Below are 16053 nucleotides of genomic sequence, written 5' to 3'. Positions count from 1 at the left end.
GGAGAGAATCAAGGGAACATCATGGGGGAAGGTATCCTGGAGCCCCTGCATCTGCTCCTCTCTTTGTTCCAGCTCCGCCGCGCCGAGAAGGGAGTTGTCGGTGGCCTGGAAACATGATGGCCCTCCCCCTTCCCTGCCTTTTGTGTCAAGCTCTCCCATTCTCTTTATACCAATAAAGGGACGGATTGACACTTCCCACCGGCTAGCTTTTTTAGGGCGGCTCCACCTGGGCCTCTGATTGTAGAAATAGCTGGTAGGATTAGCTTGTAAATTTGTGTGTGAAACACACCTGCCTGAGCCTCTGATTGTAATTTGTAATGTTTCTGTCTATGAAATAATAATATCAAGATTTCTCTCTTCGCTGTCGAATCTTCTATTTTTTTTTTTTTTTTTTTTTTTTGTTATTTTATAAAGCCTTTAGCCGAAGCTATGATTCCAATTCCTTCCATTTATATATCACCATATATAGTAACTTCAGTATGATTAAATTGAGATCTAAAACAAATATAGAAAGACAAAGCTGTGATTTGGGACTACCATTATTATGGTTGACTTATTTGGAGTAGTCTAGGAATTTAAAATCTTATGCAAAACGTAACATCAGGTAGAAAAATAACTTTTGGGAGAATAATCCCATAGACATACCTAAGCAATGATACTCATTGAATGGCTCAGTGGGGTAGGCTATGTATCTTTGGGGCAATTTTATTTTTGCTCTTGCTTCTTATTTATTTATTTATTTATTTTGAATAAAGGTATAAGGGTTTCCTTGGGTTCTTGATGCGAACCATCTCGTTTGTGCCCAGGATCATCAACCCACAGTAACACGATGACATTTTTTGCGAAATCACATCGAGGTGATTTGATTTGGCCTTCAAACTTCGTGTGCTCATCCCTTTGGGTTGGAAGACTGCAAGACTGCTTTGTCGCGGGTAGATCTACTTCTATCAGAGGATCTTTACAGCACATTCCATCTAGTTGACCGAGGCTGACTACGGTATCATGGTGTTCATATCTTTCGAATGAACTAAGTGACCCTTTGTCATGGGAAGAGAACAATGACTTGTCGTTCCCCACAGACGGCGCCAAACTGATGATGCCAAAATCGTCAGTTGGGTCACTCGTCCAATCCGAAACTTTTGACGATCTTGTAGGACCTGCAAAATAAAGGAGGGACTGATTGAAGAGACCACCGAATTGTGGCCGATGGGGGAGCCTCCGATGCTTAAGTTAGTGCCAACCCATATTTGTTGTATATAAACAGTGTTTTATAGTAGTTTTTGACGTACCTTAACAAATAGACAGATTGTCCCTTTTATAGGTGACTTAGGTAGCTGTTGGACATAAATGAAGGTGATTATTGCCCTAATTGTAACGTTCTTTTGTCTTGATGAAAGGGTTTAAGGCCTTTAAATGTGTTCGGCGGTTACTCATAAATCTTTGATGGCCTACTAATGACGCAACGACTAGGGGTGTCCACAGGTCGGGTCGGGTCGGTTTTCGACCCAACCTAAACCCAACCCGCTGGCGTCGGGTGGACAGAACACTGACCCGAGACCGACCGCCGACGTCAATTGGTCGGATCGGTTTTGGGTTCGAGTGAAGATCGGGTCTGTTCGGGTGGAGATTGGGTTGTCGCCGGAGCTGCAAAATTTCGCCGGAATCTGCAAATCTTCGCCGGAAAATGTAAAAACTCACCAAATCTGTATCAAAATCGCCGAAATCTGCACCAAAATCGCTGAAATCTGCTAGGAATGGCCGGATCTCACCACATATGGTTGAGAACTCGCTGGATCTCCTCGGATTTGAGCGTGATTTCGCCGGATTTGTATATAACTTTCGTCGGGTCGGGTGGCTCGGGTTTTGGAAAGGAAAACCTGCCACTCGACCCATCGGCGTTGGGCCTTGGGCGCAAAAACCCGAAGCCGACCAACGGGAGCGTCGGTTTGGACTGAACTCGGGTGGAGATTGGGCGGATTGGTCGGTCCGGCGGGTCACGGGCGAGTCTGGACACCCCTAGCAATGACCGTCCATTAAGATGGACGACCTTAATAGTTTTTATGGAATCATCATTTATTTATTTTTTTATTTTATAAACAACTTGAATATTTGTATTTGTTTTCTTTTTTGAGGGACGTGCTTGGCATTTAGCCAAATATTTAATATTTACTTTAACACGTGATCTTAAAATATTCATTAACAAGACATATTCCAAAAAAAAAAAAAAAATCCATTTAAGGGTCAACTAATCTCAACGTCAAAAGACTAATTAATTGAACCAACTCAAACTAAATGGAAACGACCACCGTGCATCACCATACAGCCACCCCACCAACCATAATCCATACTACTGATTTTCTGACCAAGTTTCCCATCAACCCCGTGTAGTCACTCTCATCACCTCCACCATGACAACCAATTTACTATCAAACATATATTTATTATTGAAACGGTGATATTTCTTGCATATCCATGTATACGGACACACAAGTGTGCAAATAATTAAAATTATAAGTTAAAAATCCCATAAAAACCAATTCACTATCAAACAGATATTTATTATTGAAATGGTGATACTTGTTGCACATCAGCGTTTACGAACAGACAAGTGTGCAAATAATTGAAATTGTGAGTTGAAAATACCATCACAACCAATTCACTATCAAACAATATTTATTACTAAAAAGGTAATACTTGTTGCACACCAATGTGTGACACACAGGTGTGCAAACTGAAATTGTGCGTTGAAAATTCAAAATACCATTAATTTTTTTTTTTTTTTTGGAGAAACAAAAAACCATGAAAATATATGGCTTGTTTCTAGTCTTCTTAAACCGAAATTTTGGAAATACAAATAAATGTAACTTAAAATTAATGAGCAAAAAGGCTCAACCACAAGGAAAGGCATAAATGAGTAACAGATTTACATTTAGAGTAGGTGAGGTAATCTTTTCACAAGGAACTAAGGTTACCACATGCTACTATCATTTCCTCTAAACATATGCATCAGATTCAATATTTAGGAAGCTTCTGGTGTACAGGTACTTCATGTTCATAGCTTCAAATAGTTTTGGGCTGAATTAGTATTTGTCCAATTATCCAAATGAAATTAAGATTATATGGAAAGTTTTTCTTCTCTCTCCCTCAGTAGGATTTTTCTTCTCTCTCCTTCAGTAGGAGTTTTTGTTTTCTCTTGCCTTAGTACAAGAAGGTTTGATAAAACCCACTCAGCAACATGGATCTAATAATCACTGGGAGATTTCAGCATTTTCAACTTACTACAGAAGAGGAAAATGATATCTCCATCGCAACCATGAGATCGAATCTCTTAGAGGTGTGCGGGCAAGCCTTATAGTCCACTCAAAGAACTGTCTGGAAGGTGGGTTCGAATCTAAGGTTTGTAGATATGGAAATAAAGGTCTTCCAGTTAATGTACAGTTCTTGGTTTCTTATGGAGTGACTTCCTTTCTTTTGCTTTATTTGTGGTGTTTTGGGTCTTGGTGATGCCGAATGTCTCTGGCATTTTAGGGGTTGGACCAGAAAAAGCAATGGATTTAAGGGGGTTTTTGAGAAACATTGTGCTGTTAGCAGAGGTGGGTCAGAGGAGGAAAGAATGGAGGAGATCACAAATGTTTAGCACACTCTGATGGTTGCTAGTCAAGCGTGGCTGGGTATGGTGCAAGCATGGCACTCTATGGCATTGTCAAATCACACTAGCTCCAACGTTGTGCTGTCAGAGAACCAGAGCAATGATACTCTGGTATGCCCCTTGAGCCCAGCGCCCTCTTCTGTTATGCTTTTACATGTTTCTCAATGGTCCTCACTGAAGGGTAAGGAAGTGGTTGACAAAGCCTTAGATTTTGAGCTTTCCTTTGTCTTTCTTTGAGGCCCAAATATCACCCAGACCCAGACCGGAATCCACAAGTATTCCCTCTCCTTTTAATGAGCCCATCAATACCCCTTTATGCCCAAAGAGTGGGCATTTAAATGAGGTTGCTAGAGCCCAAGAAAAGAAATCCCAAAATTTTAATATGCAAACACAAGTTAATTGCTGGGCTTTCGGGTTCGTTGAGGAGAGGGATGTGTATTTGTTTGTTGTTTTTCTCCTAGTTGTTATCTACTTTCTTTGTTGTATCTCTTTCCAGATGAATGAAATGTTTATGTATTTCTCATTAAAAAAAAAATTAAGATTATATGATCATTAATCATATTAAAACCCAAATCTGCATATAGACTTATTTAGGCAAAATATTCTACGCATCGAAGTCTGACAATAAATTAGACACGTGAGCATTTGCCAAGCCAATGAACAATATAAAAGGTCACACCTATAAAAAATGAGGTCACAATTAATGAATCTCATACAATAGGGCAAAACTTAAAGAGGAACTGCTTTATGGGTTGTACAAAAATCTTAATTAACCTAAGAACAAAGAACTATATAATTAAGAGAATGGCGTCTCTTAAAGGTATAAATAAATTACAGAGTTGATATTTAAGTTAGGGGACAAGATTTTTCAGGATGGAAACGAGCTTCCTAGATGCTTTGCAATCTGTTTCCAACCTATAAAATGTTCAGCATGTTACACTGCTAACAAACAACAATACAATTTCTACTCTGAATTTTTTTTATTATCCAGCATATGTTACAAGAATATAAGATCCACTTTCAAAATTCGTGACTGGATAAAGATGGGTGTACCAATGCATCAACACCTGAAATCCTTAAAAAACTGAAGGGTGAAATTTCGCTTTTTATGCTTGTTCATCATTGACATGGTTCGGTATTTCAGCTTGACTGTCTAGAGGCATATACTGTGCCATTATAGCTCTGATTTCAGAATCCATGTATTGCTGTAGAAACAACAATAAAAAATCAACAACTTGAATATGTTAACCTAATAGAAAATAAAGCTTAATACCTAACAATTAACTCCTTGAACCATTTTCAGAACTTATCGCTGTAGCACAAACCTAAAATCTAGTTTCTAAAAGGAGCCTCCTAATAGATCTTCTAAAACCATAAACAAATAGAAGTCGAAACCAGGTAAGCGTAAATTTTTATTTACGTCACCTTCTTAATAATAATAATAATTGAACAAACAATAGAAGTACCCCTTGTCCTATATAATTCCATAAACCCTCACAAATAACACACTTAAGGTAGGTCAACACCTCAGACCTCCTTTAAAGGGAGTAAATATACCATTTGGCTACAAAGCCATTGGTTTTCAAGTCACCTTCAGAAAAATAATTTATGATAATTAAAAAATGGGCATGTTGAAGTACAGTAAACAAAAGGTGTTTTTTTTGGATAAGTTTTGGCCCAATGGAACCCTGACTAGTAGTAGTCTGTTGAATATCATAAAATATTCAAACTAATAACTGAATAATAATCATGCATAAAGAATACAATGCTACTTTTGGGTTAAATTGTTGCGCATCAAAATTACAAAGCTTTAAAATGTTGTGTATTATAAATACATGAGAATTGCCAATGTGCTACAGCGGATTTGATAAGTTTTTTTAAGCATTAATATAATAACTACTTTTCTATGACACTACTTCCAAATACACCCTAGTATAATACTACACATTTTACCAATCTCATCATTGCAGTTGATAGAAGTAGAAACTAATACTAGTTAAATTAATACTAGCACCAAAGAGTAAGTAAAGGCTTCAGAATCAACATAAATATATGAAGTCAATATACATAAATATAATGCAACAAGCTTACCCGTAATCTATATTTGTACACAAGATATGCTCCACCACCAGCCATTGCCAAGCCTATCAGTATGATCCAAACAGCAGCCCAAGCAGATTTTGTCTCATTGGCCCTCTTAGCTGCAGATGACCAAAAAGGTATTTATACAAGCACAATTGTGTGTAGCCAACTTCTAAGTGTAAAGATATGATTCATAAAGGATGAAGCTAGACTCACTGATACAGGTATCATGTTCCATGATATACAAAAGATCCCCACTGCAAGTGCATTCGTAGCTTCCCCAGGTATTCTTGCAGCTACACTCAGGGCACTGACAGGCTTTCTTCTTTTTACATTCATCAATATCTGTATAAGGAAAAAGAATTTTGAAAAAGACAACTAAAAAAAAAGGCTGTTTGACAACACTTGATATCAGTTTTCTTCATCCCAAGCATTGTTCCAAAACAAACAAAATTAGTCAAATCCCCATGTTCCGGTACAATTAGCGCAACAAGCATATAGATGATGCCCTAAACCTCACCACTTAAAAAAATGGCTGTTCTCACTTAAGAGGAGTACTGGCTCAAAATGGATCAACCATTCGCTTATCCAGGTTTCCCTGGAGAATGGCTAATATTTTCACTCATCATGTACAATCTTAAAAAAAAAAAAAAAGAAAAAAAAAAGAAAAAGAAAAGAAAAGGAGTGAAAATCTAGAAATACCCTTAATCTAAAAGAAAAGGAACTATCTTGATCACATCAATAGTCGGGCTACACCTTTCAAATAAACAAGTGTAGGATTTAAACCCACTATATGAGACATTCAAAATCACTGCTGGCAAGTTCCCCATCCTTGTTATTTTAAAATTGAAACCATCAAACAAAAAGGCATTGGTTGCAAGTGTATGGCAATATGATTTGCAATTTAGAAGTTGATTGGTTCCAAGATTTAGTGCAGCTGTACCATAAATAAGAGTCTCATATATTTTTAACTCATGTATGGCCATATTGATTCCCCCGCACACCACCCCCCCTCCTCCTCTCCCTACTCCTTAAAAAATGAAAACCAAAACCATCCAACCAACTATTTATTATTCTACGGTTATGTATAAACATGAGGCTTAATAACAATTTTCCTTATTTTATGGTTATGTATAAACATAAGGCTTAATAAGGAGTTTTCATTAAATTAAAATCTTTTTAATATAATAAGGGAAAAATATATGTATAATATCATATGTTAATGTTGATAATTCTATTTTGAGCATTAAAAAAATAAATAAATAAAGAGCCTAAAAATTCATTATATTAAAAAAATATGAATAAAAAATGATATAGAATAATACAAAAAACATGTTTCTTAGACAATTAAAAGTAAAACTATTAGTAAAAGTCACACACACGGCAATTGGATAGGATATCCACTTGGCTATTTTGACCATCAAGCATAAAAAAGAAAAGAAAAAATCCAATATATTTATTTCTCTCTAGATTGAGATGAATTAAAAATAAGATAAAATGATAAACACAAAATTATTAATAAAAGCCATACATGTGGCAATTGGATATGATATATACATTTTTTTTTGAAAGAGTTTTAACCTATGGCATTTGCTCGTAATGACAATTTTTTATCATCAAATCAAGACACCAATCAATTTTTGGTATAGGTGGATATTAAATCCCAGATCTCTTATTTAACCATTGAAAGTTTTACCAGTTGAGCTAATTGAAACCCATATAATATGATATATACTTGACATACCCACTTATGACTCTACTTTAATTATATAGTATATAATATATAATTTTACGGGTTTTTTTTTATGATCAATTGAAAATGTTTTGGCCAAGCTTAGTGAGGTAAGCTTGTAACCAAGTTGGGGCATTAAAGTAGTTGAATGTATAATGGAACCGGCTAGGTGAGAGAGGTGGCTGTTGGTCTGTCCGTCTCAACTTGCCCCTCGTCCTTGGGTTAAAGGGCACCCCCATCCACCAAGGGTGGGTAGCTCTCAATATTAAATTGAAAATGTTTTGGATTTGACTAGAATTTTTAATTGCCCCAAACAAGAAAATATTTTTTGTTGAAACAAACAACGGGCGGGGCTAAGGTGGATGTCAAGTAATTGATTTCAAACATAATTTCGGTGTGGCAATTATTACTAAACCTTTAGCCCTTATCCTATTCAACAGACTATGGATTTTTACCTGAATCCAAGACTTGATTTATTTATCACAATTCTACAAAGAAATTCCATTTTGGCTTAGGCAAGTAATGAAAACCAGGCATTGCATTCCCCTAGAGTGGACTAGAACCAATTATCATTGCCATTCTTTGAATGTGTACTTTCAAGTTCTTTATTATTAGTCCTTTTGTATTTTCTTCAGATTTTTCACTTATATAATAGGGAAATGCTATATAATATAGTCTTTACTCTTGTTTTCTTTGGGGATAAGACATTAGACATGCCATTATGTCAAATACTTGACACTGCAAGGAGCCACCAAGCCCAAAAAAAAAAAAAAAAACAAAAACAAAAACAAAAACAAAAGTCCTCACTAAATTCTTAAAATGAGGCCCACACATTGGATGCTCCTCAACAATTATGGGGGCCCAAGCGTGCGAAAAAGTTACTCTAATCCTAAAATTACCAAACTTTACTAGGCCTTCGAGCCCAAAAAAATCAAAAAAGTAGTACTAATTAGGTAGGTAGTACTTTTATATAAAGAGAAAAGAATGTGAGAGAGAGAGAGAGAGAGAGATTCAGATACTCAATAGTACTTACCTTTGGGTCTATCAGGGGTGAAAAGCTTTTTGATTGCAACATCATCAATGATGGGCCCACAAGTGGGGTCATCCTCCATGCCCAGATTCCTAAAAACCAAACTCACATCATCCCCTTCTGCCTCGAACGACCACGCGTATGGGTCCCACCCTTGCACGTTATACAGCGTCTGCAAGTCTATCGTCTGCGATGCTGGTGGCACTGACACGTTTAGCGACTCCAGCTGTGCGCACGTGCGAGCCGCGCTGAACGTTACTGAGTACGTGAACCCTTTTTCCACCTTTAGATCTTGGCTGATCTCTGCGTCGTTCCCTAGCCTCACTGCGTGTCTACCTTCCGGTATGATGAGGATCATCCCACCTTGCTTTTGCCCAGCTTCCACGAGCTCTACGGTGCCGTTTGTTTTCCAGCTGGGGATTCCTGTGGCGGTCCCCTCCGCTGGGGTCATGCTTGGGAAGCCGTTTGATGGGGGCGTTTCGAAATCACCGTTTGCTACAAGACCTAAAACATAATAAAAAATGCATGTCATATATTTGTGTAACAAAGAACAAAAAAATCACTTAACCCAAAAAAAAAAAAAACTACAGAAAAAAATTAACAATTTTTACGACGACAACTTTTTAGATGGTAGATTAATTAGCGGAGAAAAAATGGCTAATTTATGTAAAAATGAACATTAATCAGTCTCTGTCATGTAAAAAAATTGTGAATTTATTTGTGATAATAAAATAAGTCGGGCAAGGAAACATGAAACTTGTAATGAAAGACATTAATGATGTCATACATATGTAATATAACATAGTGTGGACTTTTTTTTTGGGTCTGATTTTCACATTTTAGGTTAAAGTGTGTCTCTATAACACCCATTTTTAATAAAATCTCTATAATAATTCTCTTGATTCCTAATAAAAGTTTGTCATGTTGCTAAGTTAGGAAGTACATATGATTAATCTTAAAAAACACGAAATCTTATTAAATGCATCTATCACATTTTGGTGGAGAATGGATCCCACAAAACAATATATGCTTTCATAACATGGTCTCATAAACTTATTTTTCCTTAATGACATAGCTGACTAATAATTTTTGGGAGGGACCAAAAATTGTTGGACCGTTTTTAATAGCTCACCTGTAAGAGTTATTACATGCAATCATAACACATGCTAGTATTGCCATGTGTGAGTCTCTAATCAATCCACGACAAAAATTCTTGGAGATGAATCTAGATTGTTTGGGCGCAGATATGCTTCTTTGTCATTTGCAAAAATGACAATTAACCCTGTCGTCTATCAACCCAGCGAAGAAATCGCGATTTAACAAATTTACACCGTACACTACAGTGATACCCTATGTGCCAAAATTGATGAAACTTTTTAACAAAAACCAAAAAAAAAAAAATAATAGTACTTACCTTTGGGTCTATCAGGGGTGAAAAGCTTTTTGATTGCAACATCATCAATGATGGGCCCACAAGTGGGGTCATCCTCCATGCCCAGATTCCTAAAAACCAAACTCACATCATCCCCTTCTGCCTCGAACGACCACGCGTATGGGTCCCACCCTTGCACGTTATACAGCGTCTGCAAGTCTATCGTCTGCGATGCTGGTGGCACTGACACGTTTAGCGACTCCAGCTGTGCGCACGTGCGAGCCGCGCTGAACGTTACTGAGTACGTGAACCCTTTTTCCACCTTTAGATCTTGGCTGATCTCTGCGTCGTTCCCTAGCCTCACTGCGTGTCTACCTTCCGGTATGATGAGGATCATCCCACCTTGCTTTTGCCCAGCTTCCACGAGCTCTACGGTGCCGTTTGTTTTCCAGCTGGGGATTCCTGTGGCGGTCCCCTCCGCTGGGGTCATGCTTGGGAAGCCGTTTGATGGGGGCGTTTCGAAATCACCGTTTGCTACAAGACCTAAAACATAATAAAAAATGCATGTCATATATTTGTGTAACAAAGAACAAAAAAATCACTTAACCCAAAAAAAAAAAAAACTACAGAAAAAAATTAACAATTTTTACGACGACAACTTTTTAGATGGTAGATTAATTAGCGGAGAAAAAATGGCTAATTTATGTAAAAATGAACATTAATCAGTCTCTGTCATGTAAAAAAATTGTGAATTTATTTGTGATAATAAAATAAGTCGGGCAAGGAAACATGAAACTTGTAATGAAAGACATTAATGATGTCATACATATGTAATATAACATAGTGTGGACTTTTTTTTTGGGTCTGATTTTCACATTTTAGGTTAAAGTGTGTCTCTATAACACCCATTTTTAATAAAATCTCTATAATAATTCTCTTGATTCCTAATAAAAGTTTGTCATGTTGCTAAGTTAGGAAGTACATATGATTAATCTTAAAAAACACGAAATCTTATTAAATGCATCTATCACATTTTGGTGGAGAATGGATCCCACAAAACAATATATGCTTTCATAACATGGTCTCATAAACTTATTTTTCCTTAATGACATAGCTGACTAATAATTTTTGGGAGGGACCAAAAATTGTTGGACCGTTTTTAATAGCTCACCTGTAAGAGTTATTACATGCAATCATAACACATGCTAGTATTGCCATGTGTGAGTCTCTAATCAATCCACGACAAAAATTCTTGGAGATGAATCTAGATTGTTTGGGCGCAGATATGCTTCTTTGTCATTTGCAAAAATGACAATTAACCCTGTCGTCTATCAACCCAGCGAAGAAATCGCGATTTAACAAATTTACACCGTACACTACAGTGATACCCTATGTGCCAAAATTGATGAAACTTTTTAACAAAAACCAAAAAAAAAAAAATCTATTTCTTCTAATCACTTCATTAGTTTTCAATGGACAGTTCATTTTAAATGATTATTTTTATCGTTATTTTATAGATTCAATGAATCCGAAAAATTTAATCTTATCTTCATATCATACGAACAATAGAGAAAAACAAAAGTTAGGGAAATACTATATGTTTTTTTTTTACTACTTTTGCACAAGTTATGCACACATTCTAGAGAACTCCAATAGTATAGTTGCAATTTAATATTCACACTGCAAGAACTGCCGAGAATTTCACACGTATTTATACTTAAATTAAATCAAAATTCAAGTTTTTAGAAGAAAACGTCACACATTTTTATATTTAGATTGGGTTAAAGTAAAATATATATATATATATATGAAAAAAAAATTTGGATCTTCTTTTTTATGGGAAATTTGGAACTTCGAATGTAAATATCTACACTTATCAATTTCTTTATCTTGGCAAATTCTTGTTAAAGAGTTCAGCACACAAGTGAATTTGCAGTTTTAACACACAAAATACAACTAATTCCTGTGGTCACAGCATGGCTAACTTTTCATGGTAGAGAATCAGTCACTCGCTAAAAAATTTGTAGGAAGCTACTTGCCCCTTGAATAACCCTATCTATATATGAGCCTCAAATGTATGAGATTTTTTGCTCAACCACAAACAGAAGAACTAGTAATTTAAAATAGGGAAAATTAACAATAAACAAAAATGAGATAAAAGAATAATGAGGAGCTCATGTCAAAGAATAGGAGATTTCGATTTTGCAGCCTTTATCTTTATCTTCCACATACGACAAATTAAGAACAATGTGACGTGAGGACTGAGTAGTGCGAATATTTTTCCATTGAGGGTAAGCGCGTGGACCCTACCCCACCGTTTCTGGGCCTAGCCTTTTGACTCTTTGACTGAGAAAAGAAAAAAAAAGTGTTTTTTTTTTTTTTTTTTACTGTCACTGTTTTGTTGTTGTTGTTGCGGACACCCAATGCAAATGCAATGCAGCTATCATAAAGCAAATCGGGTGGTACCCCAAAAAAGAAGGCGATGAAAAAGCATTCGGTGCCGGCTTTCTTTATGGAAAGGACACTGTGATCTTGATCTTTTGGACAAAAAAAAACTAAAAGGTCCTGATATTTGGCGGGAAGATGTTCTACTAATAAACTAGTAAGTAATAACCTCGTGGACACGGCTTCTGGACAGAACCAAACTTAACCCTAAGCTCATTTATCACTCTTCTGTTAAAAATAATCTACTTTTTGTTGAAAGATTTTTTTTACTGTGAGTATAGTACATAAAAAGTAAAAAAAAAAAAAAGTTAATTAATGCCCTAAATGCATTGATTTAATAAGTATTTTTAGAAACTTTTACTAAGAAAAGTATCAAATTTATATTTATTTCTCATGAAAGTGGTGTAAAACCTTCCTAAAATAATTGATTAATAATTACCTTTAAAACACTTTTTAAATGAATCTAAAAGCTAATTGAAATAAATAAAGGAAGTTATGTGAGATCCATAAATAGTAAGAAAAAAAACAGACTTATAATCAAAGACAGTTGTTAATATGACTCAATATAAATGAAATAAGTAAGTGCCTCCCTTAGATTTATAAATAGTAAGAAGAAAAAAAAAATCGTATAATCAAAATATAAAGGCACACAAAAGTAAATTTGTTTGGGACCTCCATTGCATCAACTTCGCCCAATTTTCTCGATTCTCGCTTCAATGGAAAGCAATTTTAAAGCCTAAAGTGAGTGCTTGCAAGTTGCAACCCCCAAAAGATTTTAAAAACCAAAAAAAAAAAAAACCTAAAGGTTTGTTTGTTACATAAACTTAAACATATGTTTTTAGTTTTTAAACAATATTACACGTATTTTCACACATTTTTTTACCTACACATATTTCTAAAAAAAATTAAAAATTATTATTTAAACACACGTACTAAACATGCCCTACAATTTCATATGATTTAGTACTATTTATTAAGACATTGACATATATAGTCAAGAGACTCAAGACAGCAGATATATAAACCAGTTGCCCAGCCTTTGCCTTCTTGAGTGACAGTGACCAGGTTGGAGCTTCTGCCGCCCACTAGATGCATTCTTTGATTCCTTCGAAGAGATTTTTCTTGTAACTGTTTTAGTTTATTTTCTTATCTATGCTTGTGAAAGCTTCATTATTACTAGTACACTTGGATGCTGGCGAAACGAGCAATTTAAAAAAAATTATAATATGATACGGTAATTAGAACACCGTCACAGTATTGATATGACATTGATACAACACTCTAATTTTAAACACACGTACTAAACATGCCCTACAATTTCATATGATTTAGTACTATTTATTAAGACATTGACATATATAGTCAAGAGACTCAAGACAGCAGATATATAAACCAGTTGCCCAGCCTTTGCCTTCTTGAGTGACAGTGACCAGGTTGGAGCTTCTGCCGCCCACTAGATGCATTCTTTGATTCCTTCGAAGAGATTTTTCTTGTAACTGTTTTAGTTTATTTTCTTATCTATGCTTGTGAAAGCTTCATTATTACTAGTACACTTGGATGCTGGCGAAACGAGCAATTTAAAAAAAAATTATAATATGATACGGTAATTAGAACACCGTCACAGTATTGATATGACATTGATACAACACTCTAAATGAAGTGTATAGATCCTAGCTAAAACTATAGTATACTTTCAAAAAATTAACTAGTTTATCATTAAAATATATTCCTCTTGTCCCATTAATTACTTAGCCAAGAATGAGAGAGCTCTTTTCTCCTAGCTAAAACTATAGTATACTTTCAAAAATTAACTAGTATATCATTAAAATATATTCCTCTTGTCCCATTAATTACTTAGCCAAGAATGAGAGAGCTCTTTTCTCCCAAAAAAGAAAAGAATATGATAATAAAGCTCTATGAAAGTATAAACAATGAAAGTTTGTCACCCGCCGACCTATTTGAAAGATGTTCCCGGACTCTTTATGGCGTTCACAATGGGGTTTAGCAAAAATTATTAGCTCTATATACAATAATTTGCTATCAAGTCAATAATCCAAGTTGGCCACCCCGCCGACCTTTTTTGAAAGTGGTTCCTACAATCTTTATTGTGTTCACACTTCACACAGTAGGTTCAGCATATATTACAATCGATAATCTATTTAAAAAAAGGTTTTATGAAAAATAATAAAAAAAATTAATATTTTGACAATTTTTTTTATTTCTTAATATAATATTAAAATTTTTTTAAAATAAATTATTAATAAATGACGTTAACATTCCCCTAAATTATTAGTACCCCTAGACATCATTTGAATTATGGAGGTTTAAATGGCTTGCAATTAATTCAATCTTCGTACAATTGATTGTGGGTGAAAAGTTTCAAGTTGCAATCTTTTTATAATTACTCATCAATTATAAAGATAAAAAGGGGGTAAGCTAATAAAAAAGGAGTATTCTTCTTCAACAACCCGCAAGAATTTGATAGCTTGCAGACAAGAAGTAAAAACAAGATTTCAAAGAAAATTGTCAAAAAGTGGTGGGCCTTGAATTCTATGTCTTTGAACTTTGAAGAGTGAAGACCACAGTCATCACAGTTTCAAACTGTTTTAATTTTTAAATAAGAGTGTTAAAAAATTACTAAGTATTGGTAGTGCTACACTGCTACTAGCTCTACTAATACTTAACAAATTACTTGCTCCAACATGGGTTTGATTCACATTATATGAAAGCAACGCTTCTAGAGCTAGAAAGAGCTAGCCAGTGAAGATATTGAAGCTCATTTTCGGATGAAGTATCCAACCTAGCATGAAGGTTTTTTACTTATAGAATGTAGAAATAATTAGACAGCTATTCTTTCCAACCATAGCACATTCCAATCTAATTGTAACAAAAGCACAAAACCCACTAAACATGTTACTACTAAGTACTTCTCCTAATAATAGAACCACGTTGAAGAACAGTTGAAGTAGATGTGAGCAACAGCATAGCAAACATATATCAGATCTCAGAAATAACCAAATGGTCCAAGACCCACAAAGCATAAACACAAAATAACAAATAAGACATTGAAACTAATCGCAGAGAAAATGGGAAGCAAGAACAAAGAACACTTGTGGGCAGAGAAGAAGAAGAAGAAGAAGAGAAAAACATACCATCTTCTGCAATGATTGTAGAAGCAAAATTAGCAAAGAGAAGCACGCACAGTGAGACCCATTTGCTGCTTTTGGAGCTCTGAGCCATTATCTTCCCAAATCTCACTCTCTCTCTCTCTCTCGGTTGATGTAGGTGTGTACTCTGTTTATGGAGACAGAGGCATGGGTAGGAGTGTGTCTTTTTATCGAAAAGATTCCACTCCTATCGGCTTTACTTTTTTTTTCTTTTTTTCTTTTATGAAATCTTTTTATTTTATTGGTGGACTGGAGCCTTCGCCTGTTCAGTGTTCACTTTTTTTATTATAAAGTTTAAACTAAAATTGTTATTACTTTATTAAGGGTAATGTTAAAAATACAAATTATTTTATAAAATTTTTTGTAAATTATTAATGTAATGAATAATTATTTTTAACAAATAAAAAAATAATTATAATAATAAATTTAGATAAAAAAATAATAATTATATCAATATTTTATAAAAATATTATAAAATAATTTATATAGGTAGATTACACCTTTATTAAATCAAGGCCACTTTAATTTTTGACAAAAAGAACTTCTTTAATTTCTCAAATCAAACAAAGAAAAGTA

General features: G+C 35.0%; 3 protein-coding genes across 3 annotated transcripts; all 3 read right to left on the bottom strand.

Moving 5' to 3' along the window:
- Positions 1-4418: 4418 nt before the first annotated feature.
- Positions 4419-6089, bottom strand: LOC112018437 (vacuolar-sorting receptor 4). Its single transcript, XM_065781111.1, has 3 exons — positions 5948-6089; positions 5741-5850; positions 4419-4854 (listed from the first exon to the last, which is right to left on the bottom strand). The coding sequence occupies exons 1-3, from the start codon at positions 5967-5969 to the stop codon at positions 4756-4758; spliced, it is 231 nt and encodes a 76-aa protein (XP_065637183.1). The 5' UTR covers positions 5970-6089; the 3' UTR covers positions 4419-4755.
- A 2164-nt stretch (positions 6090-8253) lies between these two features.
- Positions 8254-9040, bottom strand: LOC112006978 (BIIDXI-like protein At5g11420). The gene has a single exon (XM_024039294.2). The coding sequence runs from the start codon at positions 9023-9025 to the stop codon at positions 8483-8485; it is 543 nt and encodes a 180-aa protein (XP_023895062.2). The 5' UTR covers positions 9026-9040; the 3' UTR covers positions 8254-8482.
- Positions 9041-9907: 867 nt separating this feature from the next.
- On the bottom strand, positions 9908-15672 carry LOC112021163 (protein BIIDXI; the record flags this gene model as incomplete). The annotated part of the gene is given in 2 exon segments (XM_065781110.1): positions 9908-10408; positions 15463-15672. Coding segments are annotated over 2 exon segments (589 nt in total), but the record flags the coding sequence as incomplete, so codon positions are not given.
- Positions 15673-16053: the final 381 nt, after the last annotated feature.

Source organism: Quercus suber, unplaced genomic scaffold (assembly GCF_002906115.3).
Source record: "Quercus suber isolate HL8 unplaced genomic scaffold, Cork oak 2.0 scaffold_257, whole genome shotgun sequence".
NCBI classification, from domain to species: Eukaryota; Viridiplantae; Streptophyta; class Magnoliopsida; order Fagales; family Fagaceae; genus Quercus; species Quercus suber.
This window is presented reverse-complemented; position numbering and strand designations above follow the sequence as displayed.